Source organism: Toxotes jaculatrix, chromosome 22, assembly GCF_017976425.1.
Source record: "Toxotes jaculatrix isolate fToxJac2 chromosome 22, fToxJac2.pri, whole genome shotgun sequence".
Taxonomy (NCBI): domain Eukaryota; kingdom Metazoa; phylum Chordata; class Actinopteri; family Toxotidae; genus Toxotes; species Toxotes jaculatrix.
Genome location: NC_054415.1, coordinates 14,709,999 through 14,731,493, shown reverse-complemented (window position 1 = coordinate 14,731,493; position 21,495 = coordinate 14,709,999). Strand labels below are relative to the sequence as shown.

Genomic DNA, 21,495 nt, shown 5'->3' with positions numbered 1-21,495 from the left:
CAAGTGTTGTGACAACAAAGACTGAACCATCTATTGTGAAATCAGGTAAAATTATAAACTTCAACAGCCCTTTACTAAAACAGCATACTCCCTTTCTGAACATACTGTATAGTGGCAATACAGTGAGTGGAACAGTGTAAACAGCATTGCATTGTACAGTATGAGTGGATGATCCTGGAGACAGCTGCTCTTCTAGAGTTTGGTATCTGCCAACTACAAAAAAAAAGTACAATCAGTTAAGCATTCTAGCAGTGCATACTAAATGGGATGGCTCTCACAGACTCAACTTTGTTCATATATGTTGGAAGGTGCTTTTGATGGCAACCAGTAGTTTGAACTTTCAAAGTGCTTCATAAAGAGTTCGTTCTTACCACACAGCTTTTACTGTAGCCCTCCTTGTGTTTTTCAAGTGTATGCAGCATGGCGTCGTGAAGGGTCGGGAAGAACATGGAGGTCAGAATCTCATCATCGAAGAACATACAGACGTGCAGTTTCTCCAGGACGTACGCTGTTAACACAAATGGTAAATGCATTCACACTGGGTTTGGGCTCGGCTGGGGGTCAGTGTCAGGATCAAGGTCACTGCAACACGTGTCAACACTGATTCTGTCTCGCGCTGCTAAGAAACGCTGATGAAACTCACCATCACATGACACGATGTAAACATCAACACCGACTCGGATGAACTCTTTCAGTGTCTGTGGTGAGAAGCAGCAATAAACAGTAGGTTTTAATTCCATAGGTACTATAGTACCAATACAACCACTGCCCATCACTCATAATGTTATGTAATGTTTTCAGTAGATCAGTTGGTCCTGTGTAGCTCATCATCCTACTTTCATCTAACAGACATCAACCAGTATCTGTTTACTGATCTTTTACTGTACAATTTAAAGTTCTTGTACTTTAATAGAGTTTTCCCCTTGTGTCACTCTATACTTGTACTGCACTGCTGTTTTTTTTTCTTTACCATTTTGAGTCCTTTCAGAGCAGAGATGTCCAAGAAGGAGACAGCAGAGAAGTCCAGGATCAGGCTGTGGAGGTCCACTCTGGGTACAATGATGTCAGCGGGAAGCTCGGCATTCCAGTCCATCCGGAACGGAAGACCCTTAAGGTCAGTGGGCAGATCCAACTCCTCCATTTTCATGTTAGAGTCATCTGTTGTTTGGCAGAATAAACCTCCCAAACCTCTCTGTTGGACAAATGAATGAGAGCAGGCTTAAAGATGTTTTATTTCAGCACAGCTGAGTTTGTATCAGTTTCATGTCTCACCTCGATGATGTGACTATCTTTTTCCTGCAGTAGCTTCCTGATTTTCCTGAGGGCCTTGTTCCTCTTCCTCAAAACTCTCAAGGGGTTAAATCCAACCTAGAAGAACCAAGTGTTGACATCATGTTCACATACAAGGCTTTTAACAAATCAAAACACAGGGAGAGATGTCACACATACAGCTTCTATAAGCTTGTCCCTGAAGAACTCAATGTTGGCAAAGAAGATAGGGGAGGGTATCCTGAAGATTTTCACTTCCTTTGGTTCAAATATCTAAGAAGAAAAACAGTATGATTAAACAAACAGTATTCAGTAATGTACACACATTACAACGGTTTAATTAATTAACTTAATATATTTACATGCTGGTAATCTTTGCGATCCCTGTAGAGGTCAGTCCCAGGGATGTTAGCTAAGACAGAACAGCGGGGACTGGAGAGACATGAAGAGGGTTTAACATTAACATTGGTCTGTTGGACCTCATTATTTCCTTTATGAATTCAGTTTGCATTTTAATAGCAGCTTATATCAGATGACAGGAATTGTGCAATTACAATTGAGTCCTGAAGATAACAGTGAGCAGCTCCACCCCCAATCCCACCGCCAGACCGAGATCCAGGCCCAGCAGGATGGCACCCAGGCACGTTCCCACCCACACCACCTGCAGAAAAAACACCTGAGGTCAGACCCTGGAGGAGAATAGACTGTGGCAGGTAAAATAACCGAATGACTGAAAAGGTGGATTCTATAAATAAAAGATATTTACTGAACACCTACACATTCTGGTTTGTCCCTCCTCCACAGATACAGGATTTCTCTGAACTGCATCAGCATGCCCTTCAGGTTGACAATCACCAAGGCACCCAGGACAGACTGCAGTCAGATTGAATATTGAAAGTTTGTATAAGAAAACAAATTTACCTTTAGACCTACTGATATATGATCATAACTAAACTTTATAATATAAAACGTTCCCACATAAGAGTCTCACCTTGGGAAGCGGCTCCAACAGGAACCCAAGAGACACAGTTACGATCATTGCCATCATGGCTGAGATCAACCCTGCAATCTGCATTTGTAAAAAAAAAAAAAAGTTAATGTTTCATTGAAGAAGCCAGAGAATGAAAAAAAGTGATATAAACCAGATTGTAAAGTGACAATTATAGTAAATCTTTTGGAAGACAAAAATATCTGCAGACAGTGACCTAGAAAAAGTTCTCAAACCAGGAAACAGATACTGTAAATGGTGAGATTTGTTTCCTGACCTGTGTCTTGCCTCCTGAGCTCTCTTGCACTGCTGTTCTGGAGAGAGCTGTGCTGGCTGCAAACGACCTGAAGCTTGCACCGAATATGTTGCTGACCCCAAACGCAATGAGCTCCTGGGATGGAGCAATGATAAGTGAAGTTACCCCACTGGCAATGAAAGATTACCTTTGTTTCAATTATTTAGTTTGACCTGCTTTTCTACATGTAACACACCTAACCTTGACATAAATATAACACTGGCTTTATATCTTAATAGCCAAAATTATGAGTCTTCTTCTCGTACTCTCGTAGTATCAGTAACCAATTAACTCTTTTTCCTCTGTCTCAGCCAGACAGTAAGACAGTCTTATTATATGTAACTCACCTGGTTGCCATCAATGGTGTAATCATGTTTGATAGAGTAGACTTTGGCCACAGAGAAGGCAACAGCAAACCCCACTATGGCAATAGGGAAAGCCTCCACAGCACTCTCCTGGAAGACTTCTATACTGGGTGCAATGGGAGACTCATACCTGAAAGATCATTGTGTTTAGTGTGGCTTTGACCTGGATTTCCTGATGGAACAGCAGCAGGCAGATTAATGTGGAGAACGTGAAACTTACCCACTAATCATTTTGCCAACAACATCGACATCATATCTCTTCTCAAAGTTGAAGCCGTAGGACACCCCACAGGCTACGATGGTCTGTGTGGATAGAAAGGACACCTCAGAGTCTCCAGCAGCTTAGACAGACACCTCAGCCGTTAGCAGCTATTGCTATTCACTCATTACCAAACAACTTAAACAAATCTACATGTGGAGACCTGAAATTTGCTGTGCTTTGGAAAACTGTAGTATCACAAAGTGAACTTCATTTAAACAATACAAGACCAGTATCTTCATTTAAGGCTACGCTCACCATGATAACCTCTATGGGGATAGGCACTGGCAGTTTGGCTTTGTATATGTCATTCAGCTCCTTCACAATGAAAACAATCATCATGATGAGTATGGACATAACCAGGTCGCAGATGTTGGTAGAGGTGATCTGGACAAAGATCTTCTCCAGCGTCTGTGCAAAAACAAGCAGAAACACTTTATTCAGCACTTAGTTTTAGTGCTTTAGGAAGCTTCTGTCACCTTTGGTCAGAGGTAGGCTTTCTGTTTCCCCCTTCTTCCATGTTTTGTGCTAAGTTAAGCTGTTGTAAGATCATTATAACCACAACACTTTCTTTGGCTCCATTCACTAAATTTGTGCTGTCACATCTTGGACTTACAGATATGATAGAGAGTGGACCGCTGAGGCCTGGAACACTCAGTCCCAACACAAACTTGAGCTGGGACACCAAGATGTGGACAGCAGCTGCTGTGGTGAAGCTGGACACCAGAGTGTCGGACAGGTACACAACAATGAAGCCCACCTGCAGAACACCCATGGCGAGCTGCATGAGACGGGAAAAAATGGAGAAAAAAAGAAGCTTGGTTTGAAAACTCTTCCAAGGCCATGCAGAGTGAGTGGTATGGACTGCAGAAACAGAGTCAAGTCGACCTGGAAGATCCCCATGAGGAAGGTCACAGAGGAGGCCACCAGGACTCTCTGCTGGTCCTGGGTCAGACCCTCAAAGGCTGTGATATTTGCTGGTGCTCTGTCCTCTGGGACCAGGCGGGTCACCACGGCACCCACCATCAGGCTCAGGACTGGGAAGGAACCTGCAGGACAGAAGGGTGTTGATGGGTGAGTAAACACTGATTAGCCACATCACATCTAATCTTATCTCCACTAACCGATCTTATCCCCTCATGAGATCCAAAGAGATGTTTAATCTCACTGACAGAAAACTGTTTTTATTGCTTGAGATCAGTTGGGGACAGTTTGACAAATTGCACAATAGTATTTGAAAAACTTGAATTCCCCTGGGTTTAGATCCAAATGTTTTGATTCACTCGTTATAGAGAGACAAATAGAAAAATTTTAGAGTGACTGAGCACTGAACGACGTACCTACAGATATGTGTCTTGAAGTACCGAGGAAAAGGTATGTGAGCACGGGGAAGAAAGCTGTGTAGAGTCCGTAGCTTGGAGGCAGCGAGGCCAGCAGAGAGAAAGCAAGACCTGAGCGAGACCACAGCAAAACCACAAGTAATGCACAATAAAAATGACAATCTTTCACGTTAAATAACTTGAGAAAAAACAAGTGATAAAGTAATAATAAGAAGATTAATATTGGTATTAGCAAACACAATGGCAAAGCTGAGCAAAAGCAATATATAATACTTCATTATATAACTATTCAACTGTTTTAGTCTGAGGAATGTGTTTTCTATTGAACCTGTTTCCACTTAGCAAAGTGTGTCTCACTGCAGTTTGTAGATATTACTATGCATATTTTACATAACATCTAGTATCATTCAGCACTGCCTAGAATTAGCATAATTCAGTTTTAAAACAATGAAATATTATATAAAAAAATTAGAAAACGGCCATAAATGGCCGTAAATTCAATGCCAGTCTCTTCTTTGTTACTTTCAAATGCAGGTTTTCTAAAATAAAGTGATGATCAGACAGTACAGCAGAAAGAAAAGGTGGAGGTCTGGATAACGATGGGAGCTGTCAGTCCCCAGACTTATCCTGCTCCTCACCTTGCATGATAGCTACCAATCCAGTGCTGATCCCAGACACCACATCACCCAGCAGCCACTCTCTAACTCTGTAGATCCTCATCCAGCCGATGATGGGCAAAAGAGAGAGTGCTGCGTTCTTGGCCCGTTTTGCATCACAGCTGCGCACAAATACAAAAAGTGATTATGTCGAATCAAATACCACAATCCTCATCTCTGTGTGACCAGGGCTCACTTACGTCAGATACTCTTTGACGTGGTCCTGCATGGTTTTGTGCACCCTGTGGATTTTCTCATGATCTTCAGCAAAGCTGTTCTCAGAGTACACATGTCTGGCCACGACATACTGTTTCCTAAAAGTCGCCATCCTCACACCTCAGGTGTCTAAGGAATTTAATCCTGGTGTAATGTGAAAGGTTCTGGAGATAGATCCCTAACAGAACCTTTGCCCGTTGCTATCTGTGCAGTGAGTCTGTGTCTATCTAATCTGTGATCTGAGATCAATTTCATCACTATGTCAGTTTTGTCTTTACTCTGTTGAATCATTAACACGAGCAAATTCATGATTCATCGTGTTCATATGTCAGAAAGATTTTCATTTCTGAGGTTGCCGCACCTTGTGATGTTGTACATAGGAAGTTTATTGGAATAACTTTTTCAGTTTAGTCACCAGTTTGTGTGGAGAGTTTTGATGACACAACAACATTTTGAGAATGCATTGGCCTTTTTGCAAACTGGTGTTTGTGTCACAGAACTGGGATTTTTGATTGAATGATAGAGTTCAGGAAACATCCAGAGGGATGGCCCCTGTGCTCCAAATGATCTGATGGATCCAAATGAAATGCATATAGAACAGCTCAGTGGACAAGAATTGTTTTTAAGTTGACTCTGCATGAGTGTACAGGGACAAAATGTTGTTGTTAGCGGACAGCTCTGTGGAGGGCAGTGTTTGTCACTGGGTTTATCCCCCACTTTGGTCTAGACTGAAATATCTTAACAACGATTGGATGCATTGGCATGAAATTTTCTAGAACCATTCATGGTCCTTAGACAACGAAGAGAAAACAGTTTGTCAAAAACATAATTTATTCTCATTATCATGAAAATATAACTAGACAGCATTTAAATATATATTGCACCTAAGATTTCTACAAATTCACTATGTACAGTATAAAAAACAACAATACCATGAAATTTGTTTTCTTACATTACATTGTTAAGTGACCACAGTTTTATGGATATATGGCCTCTGATAGACCTTTTGCCCAGAGTATGGCTAAACTTAGATTGTCAGTTGAATAAAGTCATTATTCATTACATCAGTGTATTGTACAGCTTGATCTATAAAACATTCACTCTGTTTGTCTTTGGTCTTTTTGATGTTTTCTTCCACCAGTCATCATCTTCTCATCCACAAGTTAGAACCTGGTCTCTCGATCTGGTGCCTGTCGGGGAAGAAGGAACTGTTTGAGCCCGTTTCACATTGGAAACATATCAAAATGTAAGAAGATACATGGATACGTACGTTTATGTCTCTGCTCCTCAACCCACCTCCAGGGTGGTGAACTGTGACTGTTGTTATAATCTGTAGAAGATGATGAAGAGTAATGTATTCAGTACGTATTTAACAGCACTAATATTTCCTAAAAATAAACTGTAAGTCTCCTTCACCTTTTCAAAGTCGGATTTCTTTCCTGTAGACTCCGGGTGTTTCTCGAGGATGTGCAGCATGGCGTCATGCAGTGTCAGGAAGAACATTGACGGCTTAACTTCATCATCGAAAAAGCAACAGTGGTGCAGTTTCTCCAGGATGTAAGCTGCAGGTGAGGAGACAAAGAAATTATGATACTATTATTTTTTTATTTACTGAATATTTAATAGCACAAAAAAAAAATATATAGGCAGAAGGGATTTGAGCCTGCAAATTTCATGGAGCCTACAAAGTGACAATGGAAAAAACTGACTTTCAGTGAGCCTTTGCAGAAGGATGAACTTGTCATAGGTCTGGACCTAAATGCTGCAGGATCATACTTACGATCACAAGCCACAATGTAGATCTCAACTTCAACCCGGATCAGCTCTTTCAGCAACTGCAAAAAAAAAAAAAATATATATATATATATATATAAAATAAAAAAGTTTCAGGTAATTAAAGAAAAGCAGCCTCTGTGAAATAGCTGCTACCTTTGAGGCTGTGACTTAACAACTCACAGTTTTGAGTCCCTTCAGGGCAGAGATGTCCAGGAAGGAGACAGCAGCAAAGTCCAGGATGAGGCTGTGGAGATCCACTCTGGGAACAGTTATGTTGGCTGGAAGCTCGGCGTTCCAGTCGATCCGGGCAGGAAGGTCCTTGAAGTCAAGCGGCAGGTCCAGCTCCTCCATGTTGCTCTCGTCCTCTGATTCTTTGATTGTTCCACACGAGGTATTCAGGAAGCCTTTCTGTTTCGAAGACATACAGTATGTCTTAAATGTAAATGTAGGCCAGTTCCTATGAAGGCTGCCTCTTAAAACCAGATCTAGGTTGTGCTCCTTCTGTAACTCGGTGGTATAGGGAAAGGCGCAGTGCCAAGTTAAGTGACAACAGTTTTATGGATATATGGATATATGGCCTCTGATAGAACTTTTGCCCAGAGATCTGAACGATGGCATCCAAAGGGGAAAGAGCACATTGGATCAGAAGGCTCCGGGTTGATTTGCCTGAGCAATGATCAGGTTAAATGTGTCTTCACAGTGTAAAGAAATGCTGCTTAATGTATACAAGTGTATATATTCTGTGGTTCTGGGGTGCATGATTGTACTTTGAACAAGTGGCTGCATATATTTTGACTTTTACAGGCCAGTGCCTTTCACAGTTCACCTTTCACCTCTCATATAAAGTCTGCCTGTTGTAAATCTTGAATGACAAGTTGTAGACATGTTGTAAACCAAACACAACAAACTCTCGTCCTCTTCACACACCACAGGCCTGGTCATATCATGTTCACACAATTACTTGCATCTGAGGTAAGAGGAGTTGAACCTTGTACTATCTGCTGACTGACACTCCAGACTTTTTAAAGTAACCTGTCAGACTGACCATCAGTATGTTCCAGTTTTTATAGAATTAATTGGTTTTAATGGTGGAATTCTTGTGATATTGATTTTTGTTGTTGTTGTTTACGGAGTTCAAATGCACTGTCTCTACACTGCTGACCTGAATAAGGTACTCAGTGATGACAGTGTAGAAATGGAGTAACTGAGATTTTTTATGGTAGTGTAAAAGTGTTGCCAGGGTTAAAGCGTGTGCTGTTGACATCAATGAACAAGGTCAGAGTCATTACTTACCGCTGTCCACTGCAGGTCACCTTTCTTTAGAAGTTTCCGGATCATCCTCAGAGCTTTGTTTCTCTTTCTCAGCACCCTCAGCGGGTTAAATCCAACCTGAGATGAGAGCAGTGCGGCATAAACCACAGGTTTAAGAGACAGAATCAGGTCAAAGATAAGACATATCAAATTATATTTTCCAATCCAATTGTTTACAACATTACTTTATGAAGTTGGTGTAGTTATTTTTACAGTAACCTTTATGGCATTTTCCACTGACTGAGAAGCTGTGTTACAAACTTCATTAACTAAACTGAGGATTTTGGATTAGAATGAGTAGCTATTATTAAAAAAAAAACGGCCATGCAGGACTTACAGCTTCCACCAGTTTGCTCCTAAAGAACTCAATGTTGGCGAAGAAGATTGGAGACGGGATCCTAAAGATCTTCACTCCCTCTGGCTCATATATCTGGGGACCAAATGTGTCTTAAATGTCAAACTGTTCATTTAACATAAGTTACAGAAGACGCTTGATAAAATACAAAGCATCTTACATCAATGTAGTCCTTTCTGTCCTTGTAGATATCCGTCCCCTTGATGTTGGCCAGCACACTGCAGCGAGGGCTGAAAGACGTAAAGCTTCAGTAACGACACTTTGCCTGCTTTGAAATATTTAAAATCCACTACTGAGTTAAAACAAGACTAAGAGTCTACAGAGTTTGACAGAAAAGTACAAGCTAAGACAAAACAAAAAAGGTAAGTAAATAAAGTTTTGAGTCAGGAAAATTAAAAGGTTGGTGTTCAGATACTAACAACTGAGCCCTGAGGACAACACTGAGCAGCTCCACACCAAGGCCTACAGCCAATCCAAGATCCAGTCCCAGTAAGATGGCTGCAATACAGGTACCTAACCACACAACCTGGACATGGATGAAGGTGAGAAACAGAAGGTTTTTTTAAAAAGGGGCCACGTGTCATCTTTTTTTTTTTTACTGTCTTATAGTACAAAATGACCATGACATGACATGACATTTTCAAATGAAGATTTCAGGCATTTAAAACTTTCTTTATAACTACTCTCAAATGATGTATGAACTTACACAGTCTGGTTTATCCCTTCTCCACAGGTATGGGATCTCTCTGAACTGCATCAGCATGCCCTTCAGGTTGACGATGACCACAGCACCCAGCACAGACTGTTAAAATAATAAGTCAGAGGTCAGATTTCAGCCAGTCCAGGCTCTAAAGACTTTATTTTGATGTTGGCAGAGTATGAGGGAGTTCTGAGGGTTACCTTCGGGAGTGGCTCTATTAGGAATCCAATGGCCAAGGTGACAATCATCACTATGACAGCTGATAGTAAACCAGCTACCTGAGAACAACACAATGAGGATAAAATGTGACATGACAGTGTTTCTGAAACTGCTGATCTCCTGTACCAAATCCTCAGAACTGTACTTAAATGAATAGTTTGAACAGCTAGGGTTACATTTATTGTTAGGGCAAACTTTGTTTCCAGCTTGATGAAAAACAAGAGCAGGTCAGACATGTTGGTTTTACCTGAGTCTTGCCCCCTGTGCTCTCCTGCACTGCGCTCCTGGAAAGAGCTGTACTCGCAGCGAAAGACTTGAAGGAAGCTCCAAAGATGTTGCTAACTCCGAAGGCTATCAGCTCCTACAGAGAAAACATGTCTTCTTATCGATATCACCTGAGAATTTTACCTCAGTGTTTGTGCATCTCAGCATGGTTACATACCTGATTTCCATCTATGGTGTAATCGTGTTTTACAGAGTAGACCTTTGCCACAGAGAAGGCCACAGCGAAACCCACTATGGCCATAGGAAACGCTTCGACTGCTGTCTCCTGTAAGATGGGCAGGTTTGGAGCCATCGGAGGCTCATACCTGAAAATGTACAGGTCAGTGCTGTTAGGCTGGTATACAGTCACTGACAGTCATTTCTGGATTTACAGCTATTTATTCACCTGCTAACACTCAGATGGAAAAAAACATTTACAAGTGTTGCAGCAATACTGATGGGTGTAGCCTTACAGATACACAGGTGTATTTTTGTTTTTATGTCCTCATAACTGGTATCTGACCTGGTCCTGAATTACTCTGCTCTGACAGATAGTGACTGGTCCAAAACAAAGCAATCCGTATGAACCAGTATGTTATTCATTCGGTCTTTCAAGTCAAAGTAGTAGAGAACTGGGAAGCTGAGAATGATAGGAATGAAATCTGCATTTACTGACTTTTTATTGATCATCTGTTCACACAGTTTAATTAAATCATTCATGCAGCCTGCTGGCAAAGCACAGTTAAAGCCAAATATCCAATAGATGAGCTGCTGTCATCTCAGTGTTATTCCTCTCAGTTTTCCCCACTGAAGAGTGAAGTTTAATTTTTCACGAATGGCTTTTCTGGTTTTCTTAGCTTCAGCTAATGTGCATAATTCCTTACCCTTTTGGAATATGACCGACAACATCGATGCCGTATCTGGTCTTGAAGTCAAACGCGTACGAAACTCCACATGCAATAACAGTCTGCAGAAGAGACGACACAAATCAGTAAAAGACAGCTGAAAAAAAAACAGGTCATTGTCGCTGCTGATGCAGTCGTGGTTGTTGTGGGTGACACTCCTGTTTGGTGCAGTTATAAAAAGTCACAACCAGGATTAGTTTTATCATTATGACTGTTTATACAACTAACAAGCCTTTCAGAGTGTCAGGCTAAACATTTATGAGGATCACGTTGCACAGTGCTGCTCACCATAATAACCTCGATGGGGATGGGCACTGGCAGCTTGGATTTGAATCTATCATTTAGCTCCTTTACGACGAACACCACCACCATAATGACCAAGGAGATCACCACATCACAGACATTGGTGGAGGTGATCTTGTTGAAGATGATCTCCAGGGTCTGAAAAGATGGAGAAAGTCAGGTCCAACAGATAAATCACACACACTCCTCTGGCCATGATGAACACTTTGAAAGCTCTGAGCTGCTCTGTACTTACATATATGAGGGAGAGTGGTCCACTGATTCCTGGGACTTGCAGCCCTAACACAAACTTGAGCTGGGACACCAGGATGTGGACGGCAGCTGCCGTGGTGAAGCCGGACACCAGAGTGTCTGACAGGTACATGACGACAAAGCCCACCTGCAGCATACCCATGGCGAGCTGGAAGAGACACAGGCATTAGATGTCACCAGCTGCTAGCTGTTTCTCAGTGTATCTAGTCCTCATACTAAGCTAAGCTAAATTACAAACTGATTCCTGTTGCACGGTTTGTGTATCTCTTCCATCACACTGCAAGTTTAGTTTACTTTGTGCTCTAGATGCTGGGTTGACATGATTAAGGTGGTTTGATACAGTTGCTATAGAGATGAACTGTGTGGCTGTGGTGAAGTGTTTAACCTGCATGATGCCAGCGAGGAAGGTTACGGATGAAGCCACCAGCACCCTCTGCTCGTCTCTCGTCAGGCCTTCAAACCCTGTGATGTTGGTGGGGGGACCCTCGTCGGGCACCAGCCTGGTGACCACCGAGCCGATCATCAGGCACAAGACTGGGAACGGACCTGCAACGAGAGAGAGACAGAGGATAGCAGATTACAGTTCTAGCTTTTAGTGAGCAGTTGTGGACAGAGATTCACACACGCCTGCCTTACCCACTGAGATGTGCCTGGAGGTGCCCAGGAAGAAGTAAATGATGACAGGGAAAAAGGCAGAGAAGAGTCCATACCAGGGTGGAAGAGAGGCCAGCAGACAGTAGGCTAGACCTGAAATCCGAAAACATGTGTATATAATACAGATTTTTGTGTGTGTCAAACTGAGTTGAAACCTGTAATAATAATAATGCTCCTAATATTCCAGTTGTCATTTTCTAATACTGTGATAGTGCAAAGACACATCATCCTGATAGACACTGCATCAAACAGAACAGAAAGACTCTTATTTGAGGTATTTCCTTCTTTGAATTTGTCTCTCATGTTTTTCATATTTGCCAGAGACACAAGGAAACACAGAATTGCATTTAGGCTGCTAATACGCGTCCATTAGACTGTGATTTGAAGCAGGAATCAGATCTTCACCTTTCAATCAGATGCCGTTAACTTGCTCTTGATATTTACCTTGCAGGACAGCGACCAGTCCAGTGCTGACGCCAGACACGATGTCACTGAGCAGCCACTCTTTGACTCGGTACATTTTCATCCAGCCAATGATGGGAAGAAGAGAGAGAGCTGCATTCTTGGCTCGCTTGGCATCACATCTGCGATGATAAACAGAAACATATATAAAGGTAAGCAGCAGATGGATCAGTCAGCATTTCTGAAGCTCCAGGTTTCATCATTTGGTGAATTCTCAACAACACAGGTTTAAGATTTTGACAGTGTAGAGGGGTTGGTTATTTGTTTTAGACTGGTCTTTGCCAGTGGTGGAATATTAATACAGAGCTTAAGTTCAGTTTTGAGGTAGATGTACTTTGAGTATCACATTAATAAAGCCAACAGTATAGAAGGTATTAAAATTATATTTACTTATCATTATTATCAATAATGACAATGATAATCCAGAAATATAAGGTATAATAATACGGTGAGTAAACTTTTAAATCACTTAATTTACGTAGCTGTACTAATACTTTGACTGAAGTAATGGATCTGAATACTTCTTCCTCTGTTGGTCTTTGTATCGTCTTATCTATATGACTGTCGAAAGATAAAACACTTGAAGTAGCAACAGATTAGCAGTTTAGTTAAGATGAGTAAAATCTCCAAAGCTGAAAGAAACAGAAAAACTGAGATAAAATAAAGCATCATCTAACAGCTGAGAACGGGGTCAGATTAGCCATTTTCCTCAATTATGGCAAAATCATTTCTGTGTATCTATCTCAAACAATAATTTGCTAGAGATACATAAACCTGCTGGACATTAATGGACAACATATCTCAAGAATCTCACTAGTAATTTATGCTTTCTTCTAAGAGTTTCCCAAAAGTTCTTGCACACCTGAGAGTCTACCAGAGAGCTGCTTATAGTCTAATGGTGGCATCAGATCCAAAAAACGTTGACTGTGAATAAAGTCCGAAAAAAAGGTCATGTTAAATAAAGGACCTGGCTTTTCATCATCTTAACATTCATTAAGGACAGAGCAGCACACCGGAAACCAAATCAAAAACGAAAAGCACTGCATGCTCCTTACGTGAAGTACTGCTTGATGTGGTTCAGCATGGTCTTGCGTTGCCTGTAGATCTTCTCATGCTGCTCAGAAAAGGACTCCTCCGAGTACAGCGGCCTGGCCACCACATACTGCTTAGCTCCCGGTCGCATCATTTTGCCTCTGCTGCCTGGAGGACTGCTGCTTCCTCTCTATGTGGCTGTGAGATCCATTAATCACATTAGGTTAGGAAGAGGATCCTGTCTTGCCTTTGAACATTACTTATCAAAGAACATTAACAGCATACAACAAAGATCCAGACCCCTAAACACAGGAGGGACACATGAGCCAGGTCAGGACCTGCACTGTCTTAGGGACGAGAATTGTCAGGCTTCATTTGAGCTCTAGAGACAGACTAACACCAGAGAGGCTTGTTTCGAATTTTAACACTGAAATGTCTCAGCTCCCTGACTTTTCCGAGATTTACTTTCATTTTTAAGATGTGAATCACTCATGGAAATATTTACTTCCTTCACCTGGAGCTCAAAACACATCAACAACCCCCTGGACTCCCCCGGCTGCCTATCCTCCGATGTGCAAAAATCTCACACTCAAAAAAAAAAGAAAAAAGAAAAAAAAAATTCCAATAACTTTCACATCCTTACAGCAGCCTACCCCACGTACCTGTGCAGTGTTCTAATCTGTCCCAAATCAAAGTGTCCAGTCCCTCTTCCAGTTCTTCCAGCTCCTCCAGCTCCTGGGTATCAACTGGGACCTCAGACAGTTTTGCCATCAATAAATGCCACCTCTGGTGCTTATCACAGCTGTAATTATTAACAGCAATTATGATGAAGTCTCTGTTTCCTACAACTGCTGGAGGCCTGGCTTATCCTTGACCATTGTTCTTACTGATATCTGTAACCTGCAACTTTCAGTTGAGGCTTTCCGCCCCCCTTGAAAGATACTACGTTGTACGGATGGGCAGGATAGGGAGGATGTGGACTGGACAGGACAGGACAGGTCATTGTTGTGAAGTGGAAATCAAGTAACTTTTCAAGCCGGGGGGGAAAACACTGCTAAGGGCTGGCTGCTGTGCTCTACAGTGCACTTCAGAAGTAAAAATAGTTTGTGTGCCGCAGAAACTCAGACTGTTTGTGGAAAGAACTGCTGAATGTAGGGAGCTGTAGTTCCAAAATTTATTTATCCAGCGTGTGATAAGACACCCAGGTACTCTGATAATCAGATTCCTGGCATGAAAGTTAAACACATTACAAGTTAAAATTTATGAGTCATCTTAAAGCTTGACTGACCCTTTATGTTCCTCCTCTCATGAAGTGGACAGAGGAGAGAGCTAAAGGGGAGGAACTCTTCTTTTAACTCTAAAGCAACACCAGCCATAGGATGAGACCAGAAACTGTAGGAGTCCGTGGTGTGTGTGTGTGTGTGTGTGTGTGTGTGTGTGTGTGGTGTGTGTCATGGTGGTGGTGGGGAGGGGAGGGCGTTTGAAGGGTTGTTATTCACTCAGCTGGAATGCAAACATTACAGGAAAGTGTGTGAATGACCTTATCGAAGTGTCTACTCAGAATTAAGTGGAGGTAATGCCTGCCCCAACTGTTTGTCGAGGTTCAAGCACAGTTCAGGACAGGTTCATGGGAAAAGCGTGTGTGTACATTCATAATCCGAGGAGCATGAATGTACTGTATGTCACTGTGACCACAAAAACCACCAGTTTTACAGATTTTCGTGGCCCAAAAACCATGTTTTCACCTGACAGTGATGGTGCATAATCGTGAATTTACTTTTTTTTGCACGTGTTTACATGTGTTTCTGATGCAGCCACTCTCACTTGAATGAATGCCTGGGTAATGTTCTCATCTCATATAAATTACCATAATAAAGTGGTGTGACCCGATTGCATTCGGCCAGCCTTTGTTCTGTCAGTCCACGCTGAGTGATAATAACAGCTCAATGATTGATATCTGATAAATGCTGGAACAATAATCTGCTGTCAACTACCCCAAGGTCATTTTGGGATTTTCCACTTGACATGCATTTATTTTATTTCCATTAATAAAAAAAGGAGGACAGTGTATCCATGGGCGCGTGTGTGAATGTGTTTGTGTAGTGTGTGTGTGTGTGTGTGTGTTGTATTGACATTGTATTCACATACAGAAAAACTATATACATAAACAATGCACACCTTCTTTTCCACTGTGTATCAAGCAGATTATCTTATATATTATCAAATTCTTATCTGCAAGTTGCATATGAACCTTTGCTAAACTCCTCCCCCAATCAGTCATTATCCAATCACAGATTAGCGACTGTGATCAGACATGGCAGTTCTGTGAAGCTTCTGGGTTTCTCTAAATGTTGAAGTAGTGAGTGTGGAGTTGTAGTAACTGTAAGTGTGTTTTCATATATTCAGGGCATTGCTTTACTGTCCACAGTCATAACCTGACATTACTTCAGTAGTAGCTAACCAAGTAGTATTTCCCCGCTGTGTGAAATCTGGTTCAGCCTTCAGCACTGGGGATGAATCATGAATCAGACATTGGACGTTTATTTATTTTACCTTGACCACAACTGCTTACAAACTGTAGCTCACAACCTTAGTTTCCTAACCTCAGCCTGTGACTGTAACTGAACTGTACTGTAGTTTTGACAAATTGCTGTTTAAGGAAAAATCAGTTGAAAATACGAGTAAATGTTTTACAGATATGAACAATACACCTTTGATGCTTGTATCAGAATCCATGGTAATTCATCGTGTAGCTGTGGGGTAACGCTTTACAAAATGGTACACAAAATGTGTGAGTAGATACTGAGGAACAAGAGTTGCTCCATTCAAACCAGCTGATTCCTTCCAATGGTTTTTTTATATTCCCCTTACAGTGCATTCCGACCTGTACCTGTGCGACCACCCAACTCTAGCTCCAGGCAAAAGTGGTAAAAATAAATGATGGACACACACTAACTGTGGAACACAGTCCACATATACTGTATGTAAGAAATACTGTCTTAAAAACTGTTGCCTAATCAAGAAAATCACTTGTATGAAGAAAATTAAATAGAAATGAAATAAACACAGTGCACACTGTACAATTCTCCCTGTGCATCAGTTTCCTTATCAGACAGGAGAGACTGTACTGTTTCTGCAAAAAAGTAGGACAGTAGTGTCACCAAGTAAATGTCTTGTCAGCCAGTCTTACTAACTCTTTTGTTGGAACTCACTCTGGTTTATAGGGAAAGGAGAACTGAGAAACATAATTAATCCTTGGTCTGTTTTGTTTTTTTTCTTTTCTTTTTCAAAAACCAGCAAATTCCAGAGAAACAAGAACAAACTGCAACTTCACACACAGAGTGTCCTGGACTGTCCTTCTGGTGTGAACAAGACAGACAGAGGAGATGTGCAGTCAGGGAAAAGTAGGTTGGTGTAATCTAATTTATGTTGCAACACTGTAAAAATCTCTGACAGTTACAACTGTCCTATTTCAGCTCTGTCTCCTGGAAACATCAAGTTTGTTTTGTAGGAAACTGGAACAGGACGCACATTTCTATTCTATTTGCTGTTAACGTGATGAGGACACATTGTTCATTTTACATCAGAAAGTATTCAGACCCCCTCGCCTTTCTAAACTAAACTGCATCCAATCAATTCACTTTGTCACAGGTTGACTTCAGTCAAGTTCTACACATTTGATTTCTGGTAAAATATCTAATCTTGCAGCACAACAACAGGTTTGGGAAAGATTGTGGTCTGGTTTAATAAAGAAAAAGTTCACTGAGATTTCAAACCCAGCACATGTATTTACATTTAACCAAAACCACAATGTTTCCTAAACCTAACCCCAGACAGGACTCAGGATGTGAAACCCGGTCATTGGTGTAAAAGGTGTGTTTTTTTTTACAACCACCATCCACCACCACCAGCCACCTCCTACTGACTGTGCTGCCGTCAATAGATGTGAGGCTTCATTAATTAAAAAAAAAAAAAAACTAGCTTCATCTGAATATAATCCAGCTGGAGATTATGTTTCCTACAAAATGTATTTGGTTTTGCAGTTCATTTGCGTATAAACATAATTTCCAGGAAACAGGGTTGTCTGTTTCCACAAGGCTGAGGAAAAACAGACACTATGTGAAGAGACAGAGGAGAAAGATATGTGCTGATCCAAGAGTGAAACTGAGGCATTTGAGAAATGCCTCAGTTCAATAATAAGAAGAAAATACACTGTAAACTACTTGAATAAACAGTTGTATAGTATCAGTATTTGCTCTGGACGAGTCTCCCAAATGACTGAGGTAAAACCAAGATTTGACTGAGAAACAGAAAACGAGCGAAAAAGCGAAATCCATTAAAACTAATGCTCCTTCAAATGGTTCTCCAATAAAAACCATTTGTGTACGCTGGACACTGTCAACACCCGAGGCTTGATACATGAAAGGTGTTTTTATGACACAGACTTTAAACCCATCATGGGCAATAAATAGCGACAACCGGAGATAATGTGGAGATAATGCCGGTGGACAACAGGACTATTTACCAATCTCAGATCTGACAATCTGCTTATAAAGATAAACAGAGATTAATGACAACAGGCTGATGATGAAGATCAACAGCAGATCTGTGCTCAAGACAGTTCCAGCAGAAATGTACTGTGCTTTCCAAGTAAATAACAAATAAGTTAATAACTGATAATGTTTTGAACCAAAACACCCTGATTCAACAGATTTACAGTCACATGGAGGATGCAGAGAAAGTGTAAATACTGAGCAGTTAAAATGTCACTTACTGAAGCAGACAGGTCACTCAACTCAAGCGTCTTTAAAGTTGTGATAATATTTCTGCTTTTCTTGGCTTTATATCTTTGCCGATTCACTGGAAACTGCAAAAGTGTTTATACCAAAATGAGCATTGACCAAAGGACCACAGATTGCTGTGCTGTACAGTTATGCTGTGCATGTGAGCATGTTTGCCTCTCTGACTAATGTCACCAGCCGTGCAGTGTTCCCGCACAGTGGCTGTAGCAATCATGTTTGAGGACAGAGCAAATCCTCAGAGCTTTCTATCCAGGGGTGAATGCTGACAAGGGGTACAAGGTTTACAGGTTCACGTGGCCCGAGAAAAATCAATAATAACAGCAAAGAACAAACATCACAGTCAAGCCTATTTCCAACCATGAGGTCAAACTTTAAGTTTTCATTGTAAAATGTTACATCAAACTCCGCAGAGCTGCTTCCTGGCTGAAGCATCATGACAAGGAGTTTCACTGCAGAGTAAATGTTTAATCCAACACAATCAGAGTGACATAAGCCTCCTGTTATTACTGCTGGGTTCATAATCCAGTGATCAAACTCCCAAAAAGTCAGGGCAGAACTTTAACCTCTGCAGTATTCCCAGTATTCCCCTTAAATTTCTCCTCGAGTAGCTTTAAAGTTAGATTATGTAACTTTGGTAAAACTTTATTTTAAAAGTGTATAATCTTTTACAGGAACATTGACTGTGTTGTGCTGATGCCAGAAGTATCCAAGCTCTTTTCCTATCATGGCACCTACAAGGTGATCTGATGCCTTTTCTTCTAGTTACCACACCTGAAATCTTGAGATTCTGAAAAACAGATGGTTGAATGCAAATCTTTTCCAACACATTAAACCTTAGAGTTAACTTACTGTTAATGTAAGCATGTGAGGTAGCATTTGTTGGCATTTAGCTCAAAGCACCACTGTGCCTGTGTGCAGCCTCACAGAGATGCCAGCACGGCTGTAGACTTGTTATCTGGCTCATAAAATGACAAGTGTGCAGGAGTGAGTCTGTTAACACAGATATGGTGTAGATAGCACAGTAGATGCAGCATCTGTTATTGAAAATATTGTCTGAGACATTTTGACTTTTACTAGATTCTGTGTTTAATACAGAGAGGTGGAACGGAAAGAAAGAGGTGCGACCGAGACAAAGGATGCTGTGATTACAAACCGTCTCTCTCAGCCAACTGGGCCACAAAACCAGGAAAGTCTGTAGCTTCTCATATTTATTCCTGATTTCCATTGTCAGTTGTGGTTCTTCCTTGTTTTAGTCAGCATCTTTTTTCTGCCACATCATGGTGGTATTTCTGAGACTTAGCCTGTGGTGGTGCTGGTTTATTTCTCATTCACATGACTCGAAGCCTTTATCTTTCAGGTTAAGTTTAATGTTCAGAGCATACAGGATAAAGGACTGATACAATAATGTTTAAATATTCCAGGCTCTAAAACACCTACCTGAAATCTTTAAGACTGATTATGCAACTTTATTTTTTTATTATCATTATTATTATTTTTTACACTGAGCATTGAAACATGTGATTCATAGTGAGACAGTCACATTTTATAGACCCAGGGCTGTTATCTTGTGACAATAGTCAATTGTATTGAACCATAAAATCACATAAATCAGATAATGCCTACATCAGGACATTATGAAACACGTAAACTGCCTCAACATGAAACGTCTCTCATTAGACTCATTCAGAGACTCAGACAAAGACCATGGTAAGAATCACTTTGGAGTGATATGGCTTTGTTTATTAACAGTTGGACATTGTTACATTCAGTTTGTCTGAAGTCTTCACTTGTCCTTTAATTTTTATGACACATTGCTAGATTACATTACATCACATTACATTAAATCCAGTATTAAGTAGTTAATCTTCGCCCCCTCATGTTAAGACCTTGTTAATACTAATCCAATAATTAACTATATAATAATAAAAAACACTAACAGGGGCCAGCAGTTCTTTTACTTTGGACAATTTCAAAATAACCATATGTACTTCATTTGAGTAAGATTGCTGTACATATGTTTTACTTGTAAAGGTGTATTCTTCAAATTGTGGTGTTCCTGCTCTTACAAAGGATATTAATATCTTTTAATTCAAACACTGGAGTCACTAACTTTATAATTTTGGGCAGCACATGTGTGAGCATGTGTGCTGTATTACTCAGCAGTTATAATAGTGCAATTAGGCCATTAAAAAATAAAACAAATCAAAGTGGGGATAAGGAACAGGGAGTGCTCTCCCCCGGACAATGCTGGTGCCATTCCGAGGTTTCAGATCAGTGGTGTACTCTAACATGTAAATGCTGCAGAAACATGACAGACAATACACAATATGTTGCCTTGGCAGTAACTGAATAAGACTGAGACACAGTGGGACATAATTACTGCTGTTTATCTCTCTCTGGTTTCAAGTTGCACCACTGTGATTGTGATTCTTTGATCTGCTATAAGGTCCAAGCCAATCATTAAATATTAACACCAACGCTTTCATATGAGGGGAGCAGAATGTGGTCATCGGGGGCAAAGGTCAGCACCATATGAACTACCATCTGACAAGTAAAAACATGAGAAACTATGACAGAACTCCCCACAGAACAAAGCAACACATTAAAATCACACTTGATCAAATTATTTACCTTTATGATGTTTTGTCTCCAGACACCCACAATCCCCCAAATTGTGAGTTGTAGCAGGTATAGACATACCTGCTACAACTCACAATAGAATTTTTTGCATGCTAATGGAAGAGGATCTGCCACCGTATTTTGTGTCTCATCACCTTTACAGCAGCTGTATGGCATTATGAAAATATTTTTAGATTTAATATCACACCAGTGCAGTATATACGATGTATACAGTATATACTATGTCCTGTCTAATGATTAAATGATGATGCAAAGTCTATCCTTCCATACAGGTGGTAAACTCTTTGACTGTTATTGCCCTCCAGTGGACACAAGACGTTATTACAGAAAGACACATGGCCTCAGTGCGTCTAATACTGTCTGTGTATGACCTCAAGCCATACAATAATTTAACTCTAATACCATATTTAAACACCATGCTGTATTTTCCTC

The 21,495-nt window shown here is 40.8% G+C and overlaps 2 protein-coding genes and 1 long non-coding RNA gene across 6 annotated transcripts; 1 reads left to right on the top strand and 2 right to left on the bottom strand.

Moving 5' to 3' along the window:
• Positions 1-84: 84 nt before the first annotated feature.
• On the bottom strand, positions 85-5,500 carry LOC121175994 (chloride anion exchanger-like). Its single transcript, XM_041029902.1, has 19 exons — positions 5,373-5,500; positions 5,155-5,294; positions 4,517-4,627; positions 4,065-4,225; positions 3,793-3,957; positions 3,435-3,587; positions 3,138-3,220; positions 2,900-3,047; positions 2,535-2,648; positions 2,261-2,338; positions 2,047-2,142; positions 1,824-1,930; positions 1,632-1,701; positions 1,450-1,542; positions 1,273-1,368; positions 971-1,192; positions 644-698; positions 372-508; positions 85-213 (listed from the first exon to the last, which is right to left on the bottom strand). Exons 1-19 carry the CDS (start codon positions 5,498-5,500, stop codon positions 193-195), a joined length of 2,178 nt encoding a protein of 725 aa, XP_040885836.1. The 3' UTR covers positions 85-192.
• Positions 425-21,168, top strand: LOC121175996. Of its 3 annotated transcripts, XR_005892854.1 has the most exons (12): positions 425-523; positions 989-1,114; positions 1,877-1,982; positions 2,074-2,166; positions 3,795-4,250; positions 6,530-6,634; positions 6,834-6,956; positions 9,019-9,372; positions 9,564-9,654; positions 10,227-10,353; positions 12,579-12,741; positions 16,495-21,168. It is a non-coding gene; the product is annotated as an uncharacterized LOC121175996 (long non-coding RNA). The 3 variants fall into 3 exon arrangements; XR_005892856.1 differs by lacking the exon at positions 425-523 and having other exon boundaries at positions 1,011-1,114; positions 10,232-10,353; XR_005892855.1 differs by lacking the exon at positions 425-523 and having other exon boundaries at positions 1,011-1,114; positions 16,919-21,168.
• LOC121175992 (chloride anion exchanger-like) lies at positions 6,251-18,516 on the bottom strand. Of its 2 annotated transcripts, none has more exons than XM_041029900.1 (21): positions 18,396-18,516; positions 13,645-13,819; positions 12,572-12,711; positions 12,110-12,220; positions 11,859-12,019; positions 11,457-11,621; positions 11,207-11,359; positions 10,898-10,980; positions 10,192-10,339; positions 9,997-10,110; positions 9,731-9,808; positions 9,537-9,632; positions 9,250-9,356; positions 8,991-9,060; positions 8,813-8,905; positions 8,458-8,553; positions 7,345-7,572; positions 7,169-7,223; positions 6,805-6,950; positions 6,659-6,718; positions 6,251-6,578 (listed from the first exon to the last, which is right to left on the bottom strand). In XM_041029900.1, the coding sequence occupies exons 2-21, from the start codon at positions 13,773-13,775 to the stop codon at positions 6,552-6,554; spliced, it is 2,262 nt and encodes a 753-aa protein (XP_040885834.1). In that variant the 5' UTR covers positions 13,776-13,819; positions 18,396-18,516; the 3' UTR covers positions 6,251-6,551. The 2 variants fall into 2 exon arrangements, with proteins under 2 accessions (XP_040885834.1, XP_040885835.1); XM_041029901.1 differs by lacking the exon at positions 18,396-18,516 and adding an exon at positions 14,284-14,696.
• Positions 21,169-21,495: the final 327 nt, after the last annotated feature.

What these genes read in the sequence shown, in the direction of transcription:
- LOC121175994 (XM_041029902.1), bottom strand. Translation starts at nt 5,500, where the DNA reads ATGGCGACTTTTAGGAAACAGTATGTCGTGGCCAGACATGTGTACTCT. An exon ending in GTCCACTCTCTATCATATCT is followed by an intron (nt 3,588 to 3,792) that starts GTAAGTCCAAGA and finishes GTTTTTGCACAG; the next exon opens with ACGCTGGAGAAGATCTTTGT. An exon ending in ATCGCAAAGATTACCAGCAT is followed by an intron (nt 1,543 to 1,631) that starts GTAAATATATTA and finishes TTTTCTTCTTAG; the next exon opens with ATATTTGAACCAAAGGAAGT.
- LOC121175992 (XM_041029900.1), bottom strand. Translation starts at nt 13,775, where the DNA reads ATGATGCGACCGGGAGCTAAGCAGTATGTGGTGGCCAGGCCGCTGTAC. An exon ending in ACTGGTCGCTGTCCTGCAAG is followed by an intron (nt 12,221 to 12,571) that starts GTAAATATCAAG and finishes TTCGGATTTCAG; the next exon opens with GTCTAGCCTACTGTCTGCTG. An exon ending in CCCTGAAGGGACTCAAAACT is followed by an intron (nt 7,224 to 7,344) that starts GTGAGTTGTTAA and finishes TTTTTTTTGCAG; the next exon opens with TTGCTGAAAGAGCTGATCCG.